This window comes from Dromiciops gliroides, chromosome 3, assembly GCF_019393635.1.
Source record: "Dromiciops gliroides isolate mDroGli1 chromosome 3, mDroGli1.pri, whole genome shotgun sequence".
Classification (NCBI taxonomy): domain Eukaryota; kingdom Metazoa; phylum Chordata; class Mammalia; order Microbiotheria; family Microbiotheriidae; genus Dromiciops; species Dromiciops gliroides.
In genome coordinates, this window is record NC_057863.1 from 105,170,069 (window position 1) to 105,190,084 (window position 20,016).

The 20,016-nt window shown below is 35.2% G+C and overlaps 1 protein-coding gene across 1 annotated transcript in view; it reads right to left on the bottom strand.

Annotated features, from left to right (window-relative positions):
* DIAPH3 (diaphanous related formin 3) overlaps positions 1–20,016 on the bottom strand; it is a 449,127-nt gene that overhangs the window by 210,952 nt on the left and 218,159 nt on the right. Inside the window, 1 exon segment of the mRNA XM_043995139.1 lies at positions 11,600–11,839. Coding sequence (XP_043851074.1) covers positions 11,600–11,839 — 240 coding nt within the window.

Consider the following 20,016-nt stretch of genomic DNA (forward strand, 5'->3'; position numbering starts at 1 on the left):
TGAACCTGTGCCTAGGTCAGGTGGCTCAGGGGAGGGACTGATTGTGGCAAGATGTAGGATATATACAAGGTGCTTGTTTTCAGCGTTTGCACTCACTAACTGCTTTTGTTTCTCATGAGAAAGGAATAAAGGCTTTTTGTTATACCAAAGCTGCCTCTGAAAGTATTTTGAAGTGGTCTGCACCTGTTTCTCATAAAAGTATATTCAGAAAAAGGATTTTTAATGAACACCTACTCACAAACTCAGAGTTGAAAACAATACAGTGCACCAATGAACAAAATCTGCTGAAATTGGACAAATTAGTAAAAGAATAAATCAATGAAATATAGTAGATATTTCAAAAACAGAACAAAGAACATTAACATTCCATAAACCCATTAGTAATCAAATGATCAGGAAAGAATTCATGTTTTATAAATGCTCTTGGGAAGTTTGAATAGCAATATGGCCAAAAAAAATTAATGTCCATTCTTCTTATTTGATACTATAACTAGAATTTATAAGTTAATTATATTTTATTTGAAAGGGAAGTTTGAAGAAAATAGAGAGTAAATTTATCATTTATTTGGAAGGAAAATAAATGTTTATGAAACAAATGACAAACTATGTTCAATTGAATATAAACACACACACACACGCACACACACAAACATGCATGCATGCAACATCTCAGTAGTTAAGTGATAAGCACAAGAGCCCTGGGAGCATGAACATACTTCTCCCCACCACTACTACAAACATGGTTCCTATTTCCAATCATGCCATCACAGACAGCATCAGCAAATCCTGTGTAAAATGGAACAGCCTTCTCTATGCACTGTCAACCAACTGCTACCCCATTGCACAGGCAAGTCTACCATCACCATTTCTCTGAGTATCATTTTTACCAATACTGATGCAGATAGTCCAGGACACTCAACCCAAATCCAAGAGCCTTGGGAATAGCATTGCTTCTAGCACATAATCCTAGGAAGGAACCTCTGGAAAAGATGCATATCTCCACCATACCCTCCCCCAAAGCCCTTCTATTCCTACAAGTGCTTTATCCAAATAGTGAAAACCAAAGAAAATTCCTATCACCCAAGTCAATGGTACTGTCAAATGGTTCCACATTCAGATCTATATCTTGCCACTGGAATCAAATGGCTCTGCAGGAGAAATTGAGGTTGGTGACCTTGCACAACCATCCCTCACTTAAATCTAATTCACTCCAAGTCATGACATCACCCTGATGTCACAGCTCAAAAATGTCAACTATACACCTAACACTCATAATGCAAAAACAACAACTATACATCCACAAGAGCAATACTTGCCTCTATGAATGACAACTGGTTAAAAGTGAAGAAAAGACAATTCATAAAAGAAATTATACAGATTGTAGACAAACATTTAGGAATATTAAATAACATTAAAATTACAGAAATATGAAAACAACTGTGTCATAACATCACAGGAAAGCAAATTAACAAAAATATAAAAATACAAATAATTAATGATGTTGGATTACATTAGCGACAGAAATGTCTGTACAATGCTAATGACAGTGCAAATGGTATAATTTATAAAGCCCAATCTGGACAAAAGAAGAGTCCTAGAACAGACAATACATAAATACAGACAATACATAAACTCAGGTATCTTAGAGTTAAGGAATAAACTCCAAGAGTCATAAAACAAACAATACAGAAATCTACTTAATCCAGAAACCTTAGATTTAGAAATGAACCTCAAGAGAGTAAATAGAAGTACTATACTGCCATTACACCAAAAGTCCAATAGATATGGTCTTATTAATAGGGGTATTCTCTTCAATAGTGCAAAATGAAACTCATCCTTGCCTGCACATACTATAAGAGTCCTTCCTGTCCACATGCTCCTAAAGTTTACTAAAAGGGATCCGCTGAACATGAAGGGAATACCTCATATTTTCTTTAAATACCAAGGATACCAGTGGAATATATGGATTGTACATTAGTTCTCCTTCACTTCCTCCACATGATGGATGAAGCCATCTTTCATCATCATACATTTCTTTAATGACATATAATTCCTTGCTTGTAAGGTTCTACGATCTGTTCATTCCAACCAGACACCTATCTACTATTCTTTTGGTGACCCTCAATTTCAGTTCTTCATTGATTATTATATGAGAAGGAATCAAGAAACATAGCATTGGTAGAATTTTGACTCATTTCTGTGATTTCACTGGTATAAGGAATTCCTATTAGCTAATCTTTTTTCTACACAGATCACAAATTATTCTGCAACTTTTCATCTCATATAATTGCCTGTGGTCCTCAGATGATAAGAGACATATCCTGCCAGTAAGTGACAAAAGCAAGACTTGAACCCACCTTTTCTTGGGTTCAATACTATTCACCATACCACAACACCATTTATGAAAAGAATAACTGTATTAACAAGATGGGCATGGGGACAGCTAGGTGTCACAGTGGATAAAACACCGGCCCTGGATTCAGGAGGACTTGAGTTCAAATTTGGTCTCAGACACGTAACACTAACAGTGTGACCTTGGGCAAGTCATTTAACCCTTATTGCCCACAAAAAAAAAAAAAAAGAAAGAAAAAAGATGGGCTCAAGAAAAAGAAGCTCAAAGATACTAAAGCAATGCAGAATTTCCTAAAGCTAATCCAGCCAATTTTCCTTCTGATCAAATTTAAAGTGAGCTCACTGGCCATTTGCAAGGGCTGTCCAAGATGGATATATTGATGAACCAGCTTCATCAGGTATCCATTCCCCTAGAATTCATCGTCTGAGCAATGAGCATTCTTTACCTATTTGGTTCTTTCTGCATATGGATAGTTCTACCAAACTCTTTTAAATAATTCTGCTTCTCATTCAAAAGTTTCTTGGATATTCTGGGATTTGATATAATTAGAATAATAACACCTGCAATGAGAAGAAACAGGACAAGCCTACCATTTTAATATAATCCCTCTTTGATTTGGAATCTACATTGGATCTTCCTCATGACAATATGGAATACATCTTTGTTTTATGCTTAACATATAAATAAAGATTGGAAGGCCAGGAAAAGCTTTTCTATTATCATATTTTAAAACTATCTTGTATAATAATGACATACATTGGTGAAATCTTTTTTGGTCTAATCAATAAGATACATTGTTCATACTTAAAAAACAATAAGCACAGTAGGACCTTATATTTTAATATTTTTTTTCAATCAATTGTATAATGGTAAAAATATAGCCTACTGGGAAATATTGCTTGTGGAAACCTGTCCCCATATCAAGGATGCTCTTGATGATATTGTAGATTAGTTTCAGATCATCAATCCAACATTTCTTAAGTGCCTATCACTTCTAAGGCATTGTGCTAGGCAGGAGGTAACAAAGAAAGATGTGAATTAGTCCTAAAATCAAAGAGATTACGATATATCAGGGGAAACAATGTATGTAAAGTATATAAACATACACATATCACATAATACAATTTTTTTTACCTTTTCTCTTTTTTAGTTACTATTCATAACTGTTTCCCTCTATCCTATTCCCTTTCCCATGATATTTACTCTATTATCTATCTTCTTTCACCCTATCCCTCCTCAAAAGGGATTTGCTTCTGACTGCTCCCTCCCCGAATCTGCCCTCCCTTCTTTTGACCCTCCCTCTTTATCCCCTTCCCCTCCTATTTCCTGCAGGGTTACATAGTAATGATGGCTCATTTCCTGCCCAATTTAAATAGATTACTCCTCCCAATTGGGTGTGTATGTTAATCCCTCCTTGAGCCAACTCTGATTAAGGTCTTTGAGCCTATTCTGATGAGTATAAAGTTCATTTACTACCTGGGTCCTCCCCCATCTCTCCCCCTACTCCATATGCCCTAACCTGTTTCTTTCATGTGGAATTTTAACCCATGCTACCTCTCACCTTCCCCCTCCTCCAGTGCATTTCTCGCACCCCCCAGATTTTACCCTAAAGATGTCATCATGGGGCAGCTAGGTGACACAGTGGACAAAGCATCCACCCTGGACCCAGGAGGACACCCTGGACCCAGGAGGACCCCAGCCCAAATCTGGGCCCGGACATAAGACACTCACCCACTGCATAACCCCAGGCATGTCACCCAACTCCAAGCACCCCACAAAGAGAGATAAGAAATAAATACTTTGCAGATATCATCCCTTCATAAGCAATTCCCACTTGTGCCCTCTAAATTTATTTCTATGATCTGCCCTAATACTGAGAAAGTTCTTATGAGTTAGCTGTGTCATCTTCCCATGTAGGAATATAAACAGTTTAACCTTTTAACATCCCTCTTAATTTCTTTTTCCTGATAATTCTTTGTGGTGGCTAAGAATTGGAAATCAAAGGAATATCCATCAATTGGGGAATGACTGAAGAAGCTGTGGTATATGATTATAATGGAATATTATTGCGCTATAAGAAATGACAAGCAGGATGATTTCAGAAAAATCTGGAAAGACTCATATGAACTGATGCATAATGAAGTGAGCAGAACCGGGAGGACATGGTACACAGTGATAGCAGTATTGTTCTATGAGCAACTGTGAATGACATGACTACTCTTAGCAATGCAATGATCTAAAACAAGCCCAAAGGGCTAATGATGAAGCATACTATCCAATCCCAGAGAAAGAACTGATATTGATTGAACACAGACTTAAAAAAAAAAAAAAAGAGCACGAACTTGTAGATTATACATTTATAACCTACATCAGATTGGGTGCTGTCTTGTGGAGGGGGGAGGAAAGAGAGGGAGGGAGAAATGATTTAATAAATGCTTAATGCCAAAAACTGGTACAATGTCCATTAATTCATAAATAGCAATATTTTAGAAACCCCAGCCTAGTTGCACATTTAAAAAAAAAAGTACACATATATACATAAAAAGTACAAGGCAATTTTGAAGAGTGTGGAGACTGGGGATCAGAAACAGATTTGGGTTAAGCTCATTTAGAGTAAAGATTGTTTCATTCTTGATATTTATATACATAGTCCCTAGCAGAGTCCCTAGAACACAGGAGGCACTTAATAAGTACTGGCTGATTGATAAATTTAATGAGGTGGCACATGAGGTGAGCTTTGAAGAAAACTAGGAGTTCGATGACGCAAGATGAAGAGAGAATGCACTCCTGCCAGGGGAGACAGACTGCAAATGCATGCAAATGATAGATGGACTATCACAAGTGAAAGAGTAGCATTAAAACAAGTTTGGCTGGACCATTCAGTGTATGACAGGGAAGAATATATAATAAGGATGGAAAAGCAGCTTCAGAAGTAAGGAGGTCCAAAGTGTTTTCCAAGCCTCTGACATCATCCAGTCCTTTAGATACCTTTGGAACAGGTCCCTCAATAGACTGAATATTAATGAATACAATGAAACACGTTTAGCCTTATATGAAATGATGAAAAGTGAACTAAGCAGAGCTAGGAAGAAAAGAGATAATAGGCATTTGTAGAGCACCGACTAGCTGCCAGCCACTGTGTCATGCATTTTCCAAATAATATCTTATTTGATCCTCACAATCACCTTGGGAGACAAATGCTTTTATTAACACAATTTAATAGATGAGAAAGCTAAGGCAAAGAGAGGTTAAGTGACTTTCCTAGGGTAATGCAGCTACTAAGTACCTGAGGACAGATTTGAATTTGGGTCTTCCAGACTCCAAGATCAACACTATCCACTATCTCCAGGAAACTGGAAAAACAATAAACTGTATGAAACAATGAAAACTATGACAAATGGAAAGAACACAAATATAATAGAAAGTTAATGTCATTAAGTTCTAACGGTCAAGCTTGACCCCAAAGAAAAGAAATGAGAGGTATCTTCAGCTCTGGGCAGAGGTGGAGTACTACTAAGTATGAAATACTATAGGTAGTAGACTTTTTTAATATGCTGCTTAACTTTTCTGAACTGCTTTTCCCCTTTCTTATTCTTGGTTATAAATGATAACTCACTAAGAAGCAGGAGAAAGAGGAATAAATCAGAAAATGTAGCAAACATAAAAACAAAAGACATCAATAAAATTAATTTTTAAAATGAAGTTCATTGAACGGAAAAAAAATCATGGTTATAATAAATATTGATGTCCTTTCCTCTGTCCACTTCCTATTTTTAAATAGTCATTATTTTGGTGTTGTCTTAATTGCACACAACCTTTATTATACTTATTTTCTTTCTCCTAGCTTTGTACTGATTTTAATCTTTGGCCTAACAATATAGTTTTTGATTAAATATGGTGAATTACTTCCATATCAATAATGACGTCTTTCTTTTTATCAGCTACAGATCAAAAACATCAAATGTTGTAGTGCTAATTAAGTATAATGATTAATAAAAGACCAATGGATTCATCAAGTTACAAGCCACAGTTTTCCTTTTTATAAGTATGGTCTTACTATCTAAACCAGGTCCACATAAGAAAAATACTGACAAATATCACAAATGAACTTTGCTCCAAAAAATTTTATATAAAAATTTAGCAAAAGAACTACAAGACTATAGCTTCTCTCTTTCTCTCTCTCTCTCTGAAAGTTTGTTTTGACATCAGGACAATAAAAAACAAAATTAACAATTAAATGTGTTAAAATCTACAACAATCAAAATAGCATGATTATACCATTAGAAAAAAAACTTGGACAAAATGCAAAATTCATTAATGCCCAAACCCCTTAAAAATAAAGACACAAAGGGGTTATTGTCAAAAGTATAGCTCTATTTAGCAAAGTTGGAGGATATAAAATAAACCCACAAAAATCATCAGCATTTCTATACATGATCAACAAAGCTCAGCAGCAAGAGATAGAAAGAGAAATTCCATTTAAAGTAACAGTAACAATATAAAATACTTGGGAGTCTACTTGCCAAGACAAACCCAGGAACTCTATGAGCACAATTACATAGCATGTTTCACACAAATCAAATCAGATCTATGTAATTTAGAAAAATATCAATTGCTCATGGATAGGCCACCTAAATTAATTTACTTATTCAGTGCCATACCAATCAAACTACCTAAATATTATTTTATAGAGTTAGAAAAAATAAAAAATTTGTGGCTGTGGTTCTGCTCTGGTGGTTTCACATACTTATTGAAATGTAAAACTATTTTTCTCTAATGTCTCTCCTTTATCATGGCTTTTCATATGAGAAATGAATATATATAAAATGCAACACACATAATAATCATAAAAACCCCTAAAACAATGCATTAAGTTGATAAACAAGGCAATAATGTAGGTCCTTAATTTTCCAAGGCACAAAAGGGAGATTTTAGATTTGCTATTTAGATACCTGTTCCAGTTTTAACATTTCTGGATTATCATTCAATTAAATTTTTTAAAAAGACACTCTCCCAAGAAACACAAGCATTCTTAGGTGTAAATAACAGACCAGAAAACTTAATAAAGCTCTAGAAATGTGGTTTGGGCAATGTGGCAAATAAAATATATTAAATTCTGAGGCAAAGCTCAAAAACAAGCTTTTACTTGTTAAAGGTGTCCAAATTAAAAGTAAATAAAATATTCAACTTGCTAGATACAAATTTAAGAACAGTACTGGTTACGTTAAAATGTTTGGTCAATAACTATCAAGTGATAATAAAGTTGCTAAAATTTATCTAGAATGTTACTGACTACCTAGCCACTGAGAATTTTCCCCAAGTAAATAATGTAGAAGAGAACAAGAATTTCTGATAGCTATTTTTCTTATAAATTGTGTGCTAGTGATAAGATGGAAACATTTGGATTAACTGTTTTTTTAAAGAAGGCTCATAGTATTTACTGGAGAGACTATGGTGGTTAAACATATTAAATCTCATGCTTTTATGAGAACTAACATTTTAACTGTGTATCAAGAATTTGTTAAGTAGGTTTGAATAATTTAGAAGGCCAGAATCAGCTCATTTCAGTTTCACTGACTTTTTGTTCACTGTAACAAGGAACTAGATAAACATAAGCATCTCTTGCTTTGGGGATATTTTCCACTCCCCTAAAGGACAGCAGTGTTTTATAGTACTGCACCCCAGGGACATTATCACATTTAGCCCATAACAATAGATTATTCCATTCCCTAAAAATCCACAAGCAAACAGAAACAACCCACTTTAAAAAGTCAGCAAGAATAGAGAAAGGGAGAAAAAATAGACCATTTTAAAGCATATCAAAGAAAAGCAACAGTGTCACTCCACCCCCACCTCCCAATAAAACTAGGGTTGTTTTTTCTTTTTAATTTTTTTTTTTGCAGGGCAATGGGGGTTAAGTGACTTGCCCAGGGTCACACAGCTAGTAAGGGTCAAGTGTCTGAGGTAGGATTTGAACTCAGGTCCTCCTGAATCCAAAGCCACCTAGCTGCCCCAGGGTTGTATTTTCAAAAAGCATTTCTACCTTTCAAGCCAATTTTTTCCCCCTTCCTTTACTTTTCCATGGTTTCCTCTCAGTCAGGGAGGATCTCTGAAGCCTCAAATTTCTCACAGCATTTTAATAAACTGTATAAATATCATATTCTAACTTTTATTATACATGTGTGCATATTTTACCTTCTCATAAAAAAAATGAAGCACAGTGGACAAAAGATGTAACTAATAGGAAGACCTAGGTTCAAAGTAAAGTCATATATCTATTTATACCTATGTACAATACTCTCTCTCTATACATACACATGTATATATATATATATATATATAAAATATTATATATATATTATATATATATATAATATTTATATGTTGCATAACCAGAGGCCATTCACTAAACCTCTTCGTCAGTATCCTTAAAAGGTTAAGACTAAAAATTACAGAAAAGTTATCAATCAGTATAGATCGAAGAAATTTCCACACAAAATCACATGTCCAAAACTTAAAAAAAAAACAAAAAAACTAACATATAGTAAATGTATAATAAATATGTGTTGGTTTATGGAAGATTAACAAAAGCATACTACAATTCCTAAAATGATACTAGGTTACACTAAGGGGAAAATATTTTTTTCCAATGCAAAAATCATTCTCCTGTCTCCAAATTTTAAATTTAGATAGATGTTCCACATTTGAAATGCTGGTGCTGAATTTGTGAAGGTCACTTCCAAGCAAATATTCTGCAACATACAATGTCAAAGAGTATAACTTCCCAGCATGCTTTGTAAGAAATTCAACTATTTCCCTGCCTGTCTGCGATCAAATCAACACAATTTGTTGTGTGCACCCTTATCAATAATTGGAGCACTTTATACACAGTTTGCAAATTCAACTACAATTTTCAGAGATCAGTCTGCTCTGTCTGATAATAAAGATGACGAGATAATATTTTGCTAGAAAAATCTACTCTCTGCAACAAGGAGGCCTAAAAGATGTGAAATTGAAGAGTTGATTTTGTAAGCTTTACAAAGAGAGGAGGAATGCAAACATAAAGATCCCCATTCAGGTGAATTAAAATATCTATAACAGAATTAAAATAATACTCTAATACTTTACAAAATCATAATGGAAATGTTTCGTTATGGGTTAACAGATAAAACCATTACGTGGAGTGTTTTCAAATACCTCTACCTTTTTACAACTAGCACTAGATATTAAAAGAACAAAAACAGTTTCAATTTTTACCACAATGACAATTTTGATCATTTCAATGGTCGATCACTAGAAAGGGGGGGAAATCCCAGTTATGGTGAATATGGGACAATGAAATGTGGTAGAGGAAATGAATTGAAAATAGAAGGAGATAAGTTTAAAGATTATTTATCATGGTCATTCTTCATTAGTTGTGATACAATGATATGCTTATTTGAAGGCTATCGATCTCAAATGAGCAAATTACTTCAGAGGGTGGAGATATGAGATAAAAAAATAATAATTATAGCTTTTGAAAGAAGAAAGAGAAAAGTCCGGATGATCTGAAGAAGTTGAGATTAAATTAACCAGCAATAAAAGCATTAAAAAACAAAGGGCAGAAATGAGATGAAAGAGAACAGGGAAGAATGGATAATGTACACTGAGGGTTTATGGAAGCCTAAAAGTTGAGTATAAGAGCCTCATGTGCCCTCAACTAAGACGGAGAACAGTTCATCAATGTAAACAGCCGGCATGACAATTTTTCTTCTCCACCTTTCAAAAATGGAAACAAAAAGCAATCCATTACATTCATTAGTGAGTGCACTTCATCTGTCCAAGGATAAGAAAATCTACCCATCACTATGAGTAATGAATAAAAAATGCAACCTAGTTTATAATGAATAGCCAGACACCCTGAGAATCAACAGGACCAGCAGGACCTGGATTCAAGTATTCAAGCTGTGCCTTAGACTCGTGTGTGTGTGTGTGTGTGTGTGTGTGTGTGTGTGTGTGTGTAACCCTAGACAAGTCCTTATACCTTTCAGTGCCATTGGAAAATTTCAAAGACAAAAACTGCAGCACAGCTATTGAACTGTATTAATAGAGGAAGTTTCATCACCAGGACGTGCCATTCTATTAAAAAAAATTCTGCAGGGGATCATTATCTGATCACCATTACCACTACCATTGGCAATTCCCTCAAAAAAGAGTTTTGTTAAACTTGTTCATACATAAAATTCTCGCTACTCAGTTTTGTTTTGTTTTTTTAAATTTTTTTTTTATTTTTGCAGGGCAATGAGGGTTAAGTGACTTGCCCAGGGTCACACAGCTAGTAAGTGTCAAGTGTCTGAGGCTGGATTGGAACTCGGGTACTCCTGAATCCAAGGCCAGTGCTTTATCCACTGTGCCACCTAGCTGCCCCCACTACTCAGTTTTTAAATGCAGAAAATGCCTAGAGAAAACAACATATAATCTGATCCAATTTGAAATTGCATATATTGCACATATTACTCTAATTTATTGATCAAGAAGGAAGAAAACATTTCACAATGCTTTGAAAAATCCTATGGATATAGCTTGTATTAGTCTAATTTATTTATCAAGAAGGAGAAAAAAATCCAAAAAGCTTTGGAAAAAAACTATGCATATAGCTTAGGTATAAATCTCTTACCTTCATGTGCTGTCAGATTTTTTTTTAATAGTATCTGGGGGTAGCTAGGTGGCACAGTGGATAAAGCACCGGCCCTGGATTCAGGAGGACCTGAGTTCAAATTTGACCTTAGACACTTGACACTTACTAGCTGTGTGACCCTGGGCAAGTCACTTAACCCTTATTGCCCCGCAAAAAAAGCCAAAGTATCTGCAAAATGCGAATTAAAGGTTCTAAATGCTCAACAACAATAAATCAAAGCCAAGTATAAAGATCTCCAAATATATATATTATGATAAATAGGGACTGTGAACTGAATGAAATTTAGTTTTCCACTATGTTGAGGCTGCAGATGAATACTTTCAGAAAATATCTGGGTTAAACAACTCCACTGTGTTTCATTTGAAATCAAATATGTAACTTTGGCTTTACATTTGGGGGGGGGGGGAGGGAATCAACATTTCCATTTAGTTTAGAAGTTGAATAGATTAGTATCAGTTTGTCATAAAGTTCAAGTGTTTGAAAATAAAGATTAATTTAGTTTTCATTTGAAAAATGTGAATAACTGATAAGTAAAAACATGTTCAGATAAACATAAGCATAAAACTCACTTTGCAGAGAGAGCTAAGGTTGAACCCAAAGGTTTGGGCATTCCTGGAGCCTGCATTCATGTAGTTTCCCATTAGTAACACAAGTTCCAATAACTTGCTGAAGCTTTTGCTCTTCTTTATTTCATCACAGGCAGCACTGACAGCCATGATATCCGGTTTGAGGCTGTTCACCTGCTCCTCAAACTGAAGTTTAAAGAGAATGGCACTCAGACGTGGCCGTAGTCTTTTCACTGTGCTCATCTGATCGGAGGAAAAAAGGGAAGATTTCTTTTAAAATTCATGCTATACTTTAGTACTATACAAATAGGCACACTTTACGATCATTTATTGCTAAGAAAGGACTGAAGTAACAGTAAGCGCTTTCCAACAGATGAAAAAACTTCTGAATGAATATGAAATGAATACTTGGGCAAGCTTTTGTTGTTGTTATTAAGAATAATGCTTTGTATACAGGGGAAGGAGAAGTTGAAGGGAGAGAATTCAGAGTTGAAAGTAAACTAAAATTCCATTAAAATAAATAATAAATGAAAAGAAAAGAACAACCACTTATACATAATAGCTAAGCTATTTGGGTAATAATTTTAAGTAGTCAAGTTCTTTAAATAAATCTTGAAATCTTAAAATGCAGTAATGCAAATTATATCCATAAATATAAACAATAACAACAAAATCAAAAGTACTTTGATATTTAGTTGTGGAGAAATGGTATTGTTATAGACCTTTTGAAAACCAGTTATGTTGTTCTATTCCAAATTTATCTGAGACTGTCTAAGTGTTTATTCCTCTAAAAAGGAAAGTGCTTTCAGAAGCAGTCATTCACTAGCCTTCAATGTTGCCTAGCATAAGGATATGAGGACCAATAGTTCCAGTAAGTAATATTAAGCTGAGCTTCTTCAGAAAAGGAGGGGAACTAAGTGATTTTTGTCGCATTCCAAAGAAGAGTCAGAAACAGGGCATTGGGGAAGACTTGCTGTGAAAATAATAAGGATCCACACCACTGTCACAAAGCAAGTCTTCCCTGAAGAGGTTAGATAAAGAAATTGGGAGGCTTGACAGAAGTCATGTTATTGCCTTAGGATTTAGTTCATTTTCAGACAGTAATGAACACAGAATTTCAAACCCACAACAAAGTTTGTACAGAATTGTGAATATACTTTAATTCTCGATCCATGTATATTTTATGTGTAATTATGTAAGAATCACAGGACTAGAAAAGACCATCTACATCCAAACCCCTTAGTTTGAGAGATGACTAATATGAAACGTAAGATTTGATTCTTTAATGTAATACAGCAAATTAGTGAGAGAATCAAGACTGCGCACCAGGCGTTCCTGTCTAATGTTCTAAGACATGGAAATAGTTCATACTGCTACTATTTCATCCTGAGACCTCATTTTTCAAAACAAACTGTTTTTGTAATCCAATTCAGTTTCATAAATATTTGTTGAATACTCGGTCAAAGAACTGTGTAACACCACCACTGTTGTCCCAGAGCTGAACAATTTTATTAGGAATATGGGGTAGAGTGCGCAAGAAATCATAATGCAAGACAGACAGTGTCATACAAAAGGAACAAAGTAATATGAAGATTTAAGAGAAAAATAATTACATCTGGGTGGGATGGACCAGGAAAGGCATTCCAAAAGGAAGAATAGTATGAGTAATAAATAGCTCAAAGAACAAACATGAGAAATGGATTCAAGGAACAGGAAGCAGTTCAGTTTGGCTGGAATAATAAAATTTGTATCTAAAAGACAGACCGAAAGCCTGAAATCATGGGTTCTGGGCTCATACAGTAAGAGCTAGAATGGACATTAAAGGCCAAATAGTCCTGCACCTTAATTTGATAGATAAGTGATTTGCTCAAAGTCATGCTGGTAATTGAATGACACTTGAATACAAGTCCTCTGACTACAAATACATGCTGCCTCTAAGTATTTTAAATCTTTTATATACAGGGTGTCCCAAAAACTTTGCTGATGTCAGTCATTCAGTTGTGTCCAACTCTATATGACTCCATGAACTTCATCCACGGGGTTTTCTTGGTAACGATGAGAGAGATTTGCTATTTCTTTCTCCAGTGTGTCCCCATTTTACAGATGAAGAAACTGAGACAAACAGCATTAAGTGACTTCCCCAGGGTCACACAGCTAGTTAAGTTTCTGAGGCTGGAAATCTTCCTGTCACTAGGTCTGGTACTTTATCTACTATACCACCAGCTGCCCCAAGAGTCTTACAACCGTTTTAATGAGTCCACCGTTCAAAGGCCATGATTTCCCCTCTACCTCACCTCATTTCTTCAAGGTTCTCTTGAGAAGTGTGTACCCTCAAAACTGAAATTACTTCTCCCCTCATGCTGCAGCCCTAGCCTCTTGAAGTCAAGCAGCTCAGCACCTTCATGATATGCTCAGAACCCCCCCCCCCCCCAAACTTAGACAGGAGTAGTATTACAAGTTAATTATTTATTTATACAAATCAACTTCTCCATCTACCTTTAAACAAATACAGCAAGCTACAGGCCCAAAACAACCTTCAGAAAGGTTAAGTCCAGGCAATCACATCATCATGAGACATATGTGAAAAACAGGTTTATTGAAAGAGAAAAATGAACATGCATGGGAACCTAATGCTTTCAAAGGTTTTACAGAAATTTACACTTTTATAATAGGAGAAAAAAGGGAGGAGGGGTTACCAGGAAGGGACATGGGAGGGGAGGAGCAGAGTGATGGCAAAAGACCCATTCTTTTCCTTTGAAAACTGCTAAACATTGAAGATAGGAGGGTCACCTAATCTGTAGAACACCCCAAATGCACAAGCATTATCCAGTCTGACACAGACCAGCTGGCACCCATCTTGCCTCTCAAGGACACACAGGGAGTCCCACCTGGGGTGCAACAACAAATGATGTCAGCTTGGGGAGCTTCATCCTTAGCACATTCAGGGCCCCTTTCATGCTCTGGGTCCAGTGTTTCTGGAAAATATGGCAACTCAAAACGACAAGTTCAGGGAATCCCCTTAACAATTCAAACCCCTCAAAAGAAAACCAAATTGGGGTGGGGGGGAGAAGCAAGATTTCATTTGTTCCCAATTTTTAAAATTTGGTGTCATTCATAACACAAATTCTATTTTTGTATAACTATCATTATTATTTACCTTTCTATAGTGCCTTATCGTTACAGAGTTCTGTACATATATCATTCCATAAGCTGTTGTTATGACAATCTATGAGATACATAAAAATGATTTTGGAGGAGTGAAGGTCAGGGTTCAAATTGTCTGCAGATACTTACTAGTTAGGTCTTCCTAGAAAATGCATACCCAGCACACACTTAATTTATTTAGTGATTAGTTTGATAATAAATATGTTATTATATAAATTATAGAATGATATTATTAAAGTATATGTTATATAAATTATATAAATGTTATAAAATAAATATATCACAATATTAACAAATAAATGTGTGGTTATCGATGAGTAAGGGCTTTTTCTCTTTGGTAGGTTTTTTCACTACTGAAAATTAATTCCTCTTGAGGCAGCTAGGTGGCACAGTGAATAAAGCGCCGGCCCTGGATTCAGGAGGACCTGAGTTCAAATCCAACTTCAGACACTTGACACTTACTAGCTGTGTGACCCTGGGCAAGGCACTTAACCCTCAGTACCCCACCAAAAAAAAAGAAAAAGAAAATTAATTCCTCTTTCCCTATTGAATATTAGTTATATACGTAAAATCGCAAGGAAAAGTTATAAACTTCTCCAACAGAAGGTCTTTATTCTCAAGGCCTTCCTTCTGGTCCTAATCCACAACTCCATGGGAAGATTCATGCCTTCATTAATTATCTTCTTCTGTAATTTTAGATGCTTCTTGCTTTCTTTTGCTTTCACCACTAAATCTAGTTGAGGTCTCCCCCTTTTAAGATTATAACTTCAAAAGTAAGTGTCCATCTGGACCCAAATGGATTCATATCACCTAAAATCAGAGGTAAGATGCTCTACATCTCCCATTTCAGTCAATTCTTGAGTAAATTGGAAATTATCCTAATTCCATAATAAACTTTACCCCCACTATGTCAATTACAGTGTTTCAACATCCTAATTCATAGTCCTAGGAGTGAATATAATAGATAACACCTTGTTTTCTACCAATCAAAATCCTCAAATCTTCACAAAAGGAGGAAGCATCTCTAAAACCTATCAGGAATGGGATTTTGTCCTATAAAAATGAAAAGCTGGGAAGCTGCTTTTGGAGATTCTAAAGCAGCCTTGTATATTTGGATGCAGATAGCATTGTATTTCTATCTCTACTGTTCCTGAAGGCTTAGTCAGTTGTATAAAATATATGTTAACATCTTTTTTAAACATAGAAGCTTTGTGCATTGCTTTCCTTTATTTTCTTCCAACTCTGGTGCAAATGCTAAGCTACCACATAACCATTTCTTTAAAACAAGACTTTGCCATCAAATACAAGAATTGAAATAGATGGGAGAAACTGCTAAGTCTCTTCATTTTAAAAGTCCTCAAACTCACACAAAAGACCGTTAGCTGAAGGGAACGACCCTATTTTACAGAAGCTGGACTTTACAAAACCTATTAAGTTTATTTTTTTTCTCCCTTCTGAATACAGACTATTTGCATGTGAGTTGAACTCAAAAAGAGTTTTACTATAACTTCCATAGCCTTGTTAGTCTTCCTGGAAGTTATTATATAACCATCTCCCCAGTCTATTCACTTTCCCCTTTGAAAACACTGGCAATATGTTAATGGTCAGAAAGGCTCTCAAATTTCATGGATTTTAGCATTCTTTTGTAAGGCTCTAATTTTGTGAAATTCGGTTTTCATAAGGACAATGATGATAATGACAAATCTTTAACAGTAGACACAATGCTTTTAAGTTCTTAGAGGGATTTCAAGTAACAATTCACATTTGTAAGATGTCTTAAGGATTACAATATACTTTCCTCCTGTGAAATAAATGACAACAAGAATGATAACAAATTACAAAAAGTAGTAAGGTAGAGTATATAAAGCCAGCCTTGGAAGCAGAAGGAATTAGATTCAAGTCTTAGGTCAAATATGGAAAAGCTGTGTGAAATTAGGCAAGTAGCTGAAACACTCAATGCCCCAGGCAAATTCCTAAAACTAATTTTACAGACTAGCTGCTGAACCACATTAGGAGAAGGGGTTTCCATACTAAGAAGTTCCCCCATACCCATGAAAGCACCAATCCAGAACAAAAATACAGACAAAATATGTTTATAGTTTATATTTTTAATATCCACAAAGCATTTTGGGACATTAGGCTTGAATTCTTGCTTTGTGACTTACTACTTATGGATCTTTGAGAGACTTATTTAACCTTCCTGTGCCTTAATCTCCTCATTTGGAAGCTTATACAATCAGGAGGTTGAACTAGATAGCCTCTGCCTTCCCTGCCTGCTCTTAATCTGTAATAAACAGATATTATAATAGTAATGTATTAATATATTAAATATAATATGCTATATAGTATAATAAACATAATAATAATATAGATATTATTATCCCATTTTTAGAGATAAGAAAATGGGACCAAAAAGCTAAAGTAACTTATCAATGGTGACAGAATTCAAATAAAGGTCTCCCGACTCCAAGTTCAATCTTCCATTTACTCTACACTGTGATCCTGCATCCAATAAATTAGCAAAGTACATCATTATTTAATAATTAGGATTTCAACCTGTCTTTTGATCCCAAATTCAACAATCTCTCCACTCTGCAATACCAATTTTAAAAAAGGAATGTAATGATTCCCAATTAAATTTTCTATGATAAGCTCTATCTCTAATAGTCAATTTGAGATATATTAGGTTTTCAACTATCTGTGCTCCTCACTTCAAAAATCATTATAAATTGTAAGCCCATGAGGTTGCCACAGGTATTCCAGTCCACTTCTAAAGTTCCAGAGTTGGGAGTTGGCTTCACAAATAAAGCCAACAGATCCAAAATAAGACCACCAGGACATAGATCTAGGATTGGAGGAAATCTTGGAAGTCACCTAGTTCAAATCCTTCATTTTACAAATGAGGAAACCAAGGCCTACACAGGCAAAGAAACTCGCCAAATTTACATAAGTAGTAAGTGGTCTAGGTTCTCTGACTTTAAACTCAGGGAAAGGGTGCCATAATATCTTTACATCTCTATTTTATAATACTCCTCTCCCATGTAGTATATTCCTATGTATATTCAGTAAGAAAAACTTATATTATCAAGATATGAACTTTATGGATTCAACTCAACCCCCAAGGATGCAATGTATACTGAAAAACAAAAAGAAGGCCAAACAAGTTTTAAATTAATAAGTATTCAAGTGTCATGGGGTGCACAGCACCCCAGAATTTCTCTGGGGCACATCAAGGAATCTTCTCTTTGAGAAACTAAACCAGAGAACAGATAATGCCTAGAGAGATAAGAAGAACCAAATCCAAAGAACCAAATAGGACTGAGCTAGCTTCAGATTCCCACCCTTCATTCTGGTCCCCCTTGGGTGTGGCTGCAGCCTTTGTGTCCTGAAGAGAGAGCCACCCCTCACTGAATTCCTCTAGTCACTACCAGTGGGGGATGGTCCTCCCTCACTAAGGAACTTTTCACAGGTAGATGGTCCACCCCATCAGTCCTCTATAAAAGTACCTTCCAGTCTCCTGTTTGAGGAGATTGGTATCTCTGAGCCATGTGCTTTGTGCCTATCTCCCCATGAGAAGTCCAAGGATTTCTTTCATGGTTTCCCTCCCCCCCCACCCTTCCCTTCCCTTGGCCCTAAATAAACTACCACCTTATTCTAACTGCTTTTGTGTGCAATAGGGTGTAATTCTTTAAAGAGGAATTCCCAAGAACTCCAACCCCTAACCCAAATCCATACCCCATTTTCCCCCTTTACTCAAGTATTCAAGTTATCTGTTCTTTCTGGTTACTTCCTATAAATCTTTATTATTCCCTAGCTATAAATCACTTATGCAGGCCTGTTGATATCATTATGTCAACAATGAAAAGAAAGATGGAATCTCTGTATTAGTTGAACTGCCTCCAGCTAACAGTATTAAAATTATTCCTTTTTTGTTGCTTAAGAAAAAGGTTCTTTAATAACAGAATATATTTCCTGTAATACCATGCTCTGTAGATCATAGAACAAAATGCTTCCTGATGACAACTTGTAATACAAAAGTACTACTTTCTAAAGTAACCTTTAGAAATTGTCTACAAACACAATACATTCAAAGGAACTTTTTGCTGTAGGTTTTATTTCAAATAAATGATGAATGGATGTTATTCAGCATTGTGAGGTGTTTTGTTTGCTCTCCTAAATGAAAGCAATTAAATAAAGTATGACATCAAATTGCAGTGTTGGTTAAGGCATTTGACTGGCAAACGCAATCACATAGTAAGAAACAAATGAGATATGTATCAAGGAAATTAAAATCCGCTCTGTAGCTATTGAGATATACATTTGTTCATTACATTTAAAACTCAAAGTAGAAAACTTAACAGAATGCAATTTTTAGTAAATTATCATTAATTTGTATGTCTCATTTAATTTTTCAAGGTTGGTAATTTTATTTTTTAATGTCTTATAAACAAATTTTAAATACTATACCACAGTAACTTCAATAAACCCTTCGATAATATCCTCCTTCCATTTCTTTCTCTCTCCCTCTCTCCCTCTCCTCTCTCCCTCTCCTTCTCTCTCTCTCTCTCTCACACACATAGGTAAGTAAAACAGCCTGACAAAACAACCTTGAACAGTACACATTATTTTTCTTTATTCACAGCCTAATACCTCTCTAATGACAGGAAAAAATGTTCAAAAATAGGACATATCAGTAAGTTCTGAAATACTTTATATCTGTAGCAATATAATTTTTAAAAGCTTTCAGATATTAAAAGTATATTGTATCAAGAGACCAGTACCATAAATCATATTATGGAAATGCTGGTAGCTAATATACAGAAAATGTCCTCCCCCTATGGTCATCTGTCCTGGTATTATAGATCTTCAAAGGACATTATCATCTCCATTATTTTTCAAATAAGTAGAAATACTATTGCTAAAAGATTAAACTTAAAAGGAATCAAAGTTACCCAGTATCTTGTTGTAAACAGGGGAAACAGTCTTAGCTTTGGAGTTAGAGTAACTGGATGTGAATCCTTTCTCTGTTACCTCCTGTGTCAAAATGGGCAAGTCAACTTTCCTTAGCCACAGCTCCCTAATATATAAAATAGAGATAATAATACAGTAGAATCAACTTCACATAGGTGTTGGTTGAGACATTAATGAGACAATGATTATAAAATGTTCTGCAAAAGTTAAAATACCATGTAAATTTCAATTATAATCAAATATAAACTATGAGAACAGGGATGGTTTTCCTTTATTGTTGTTTT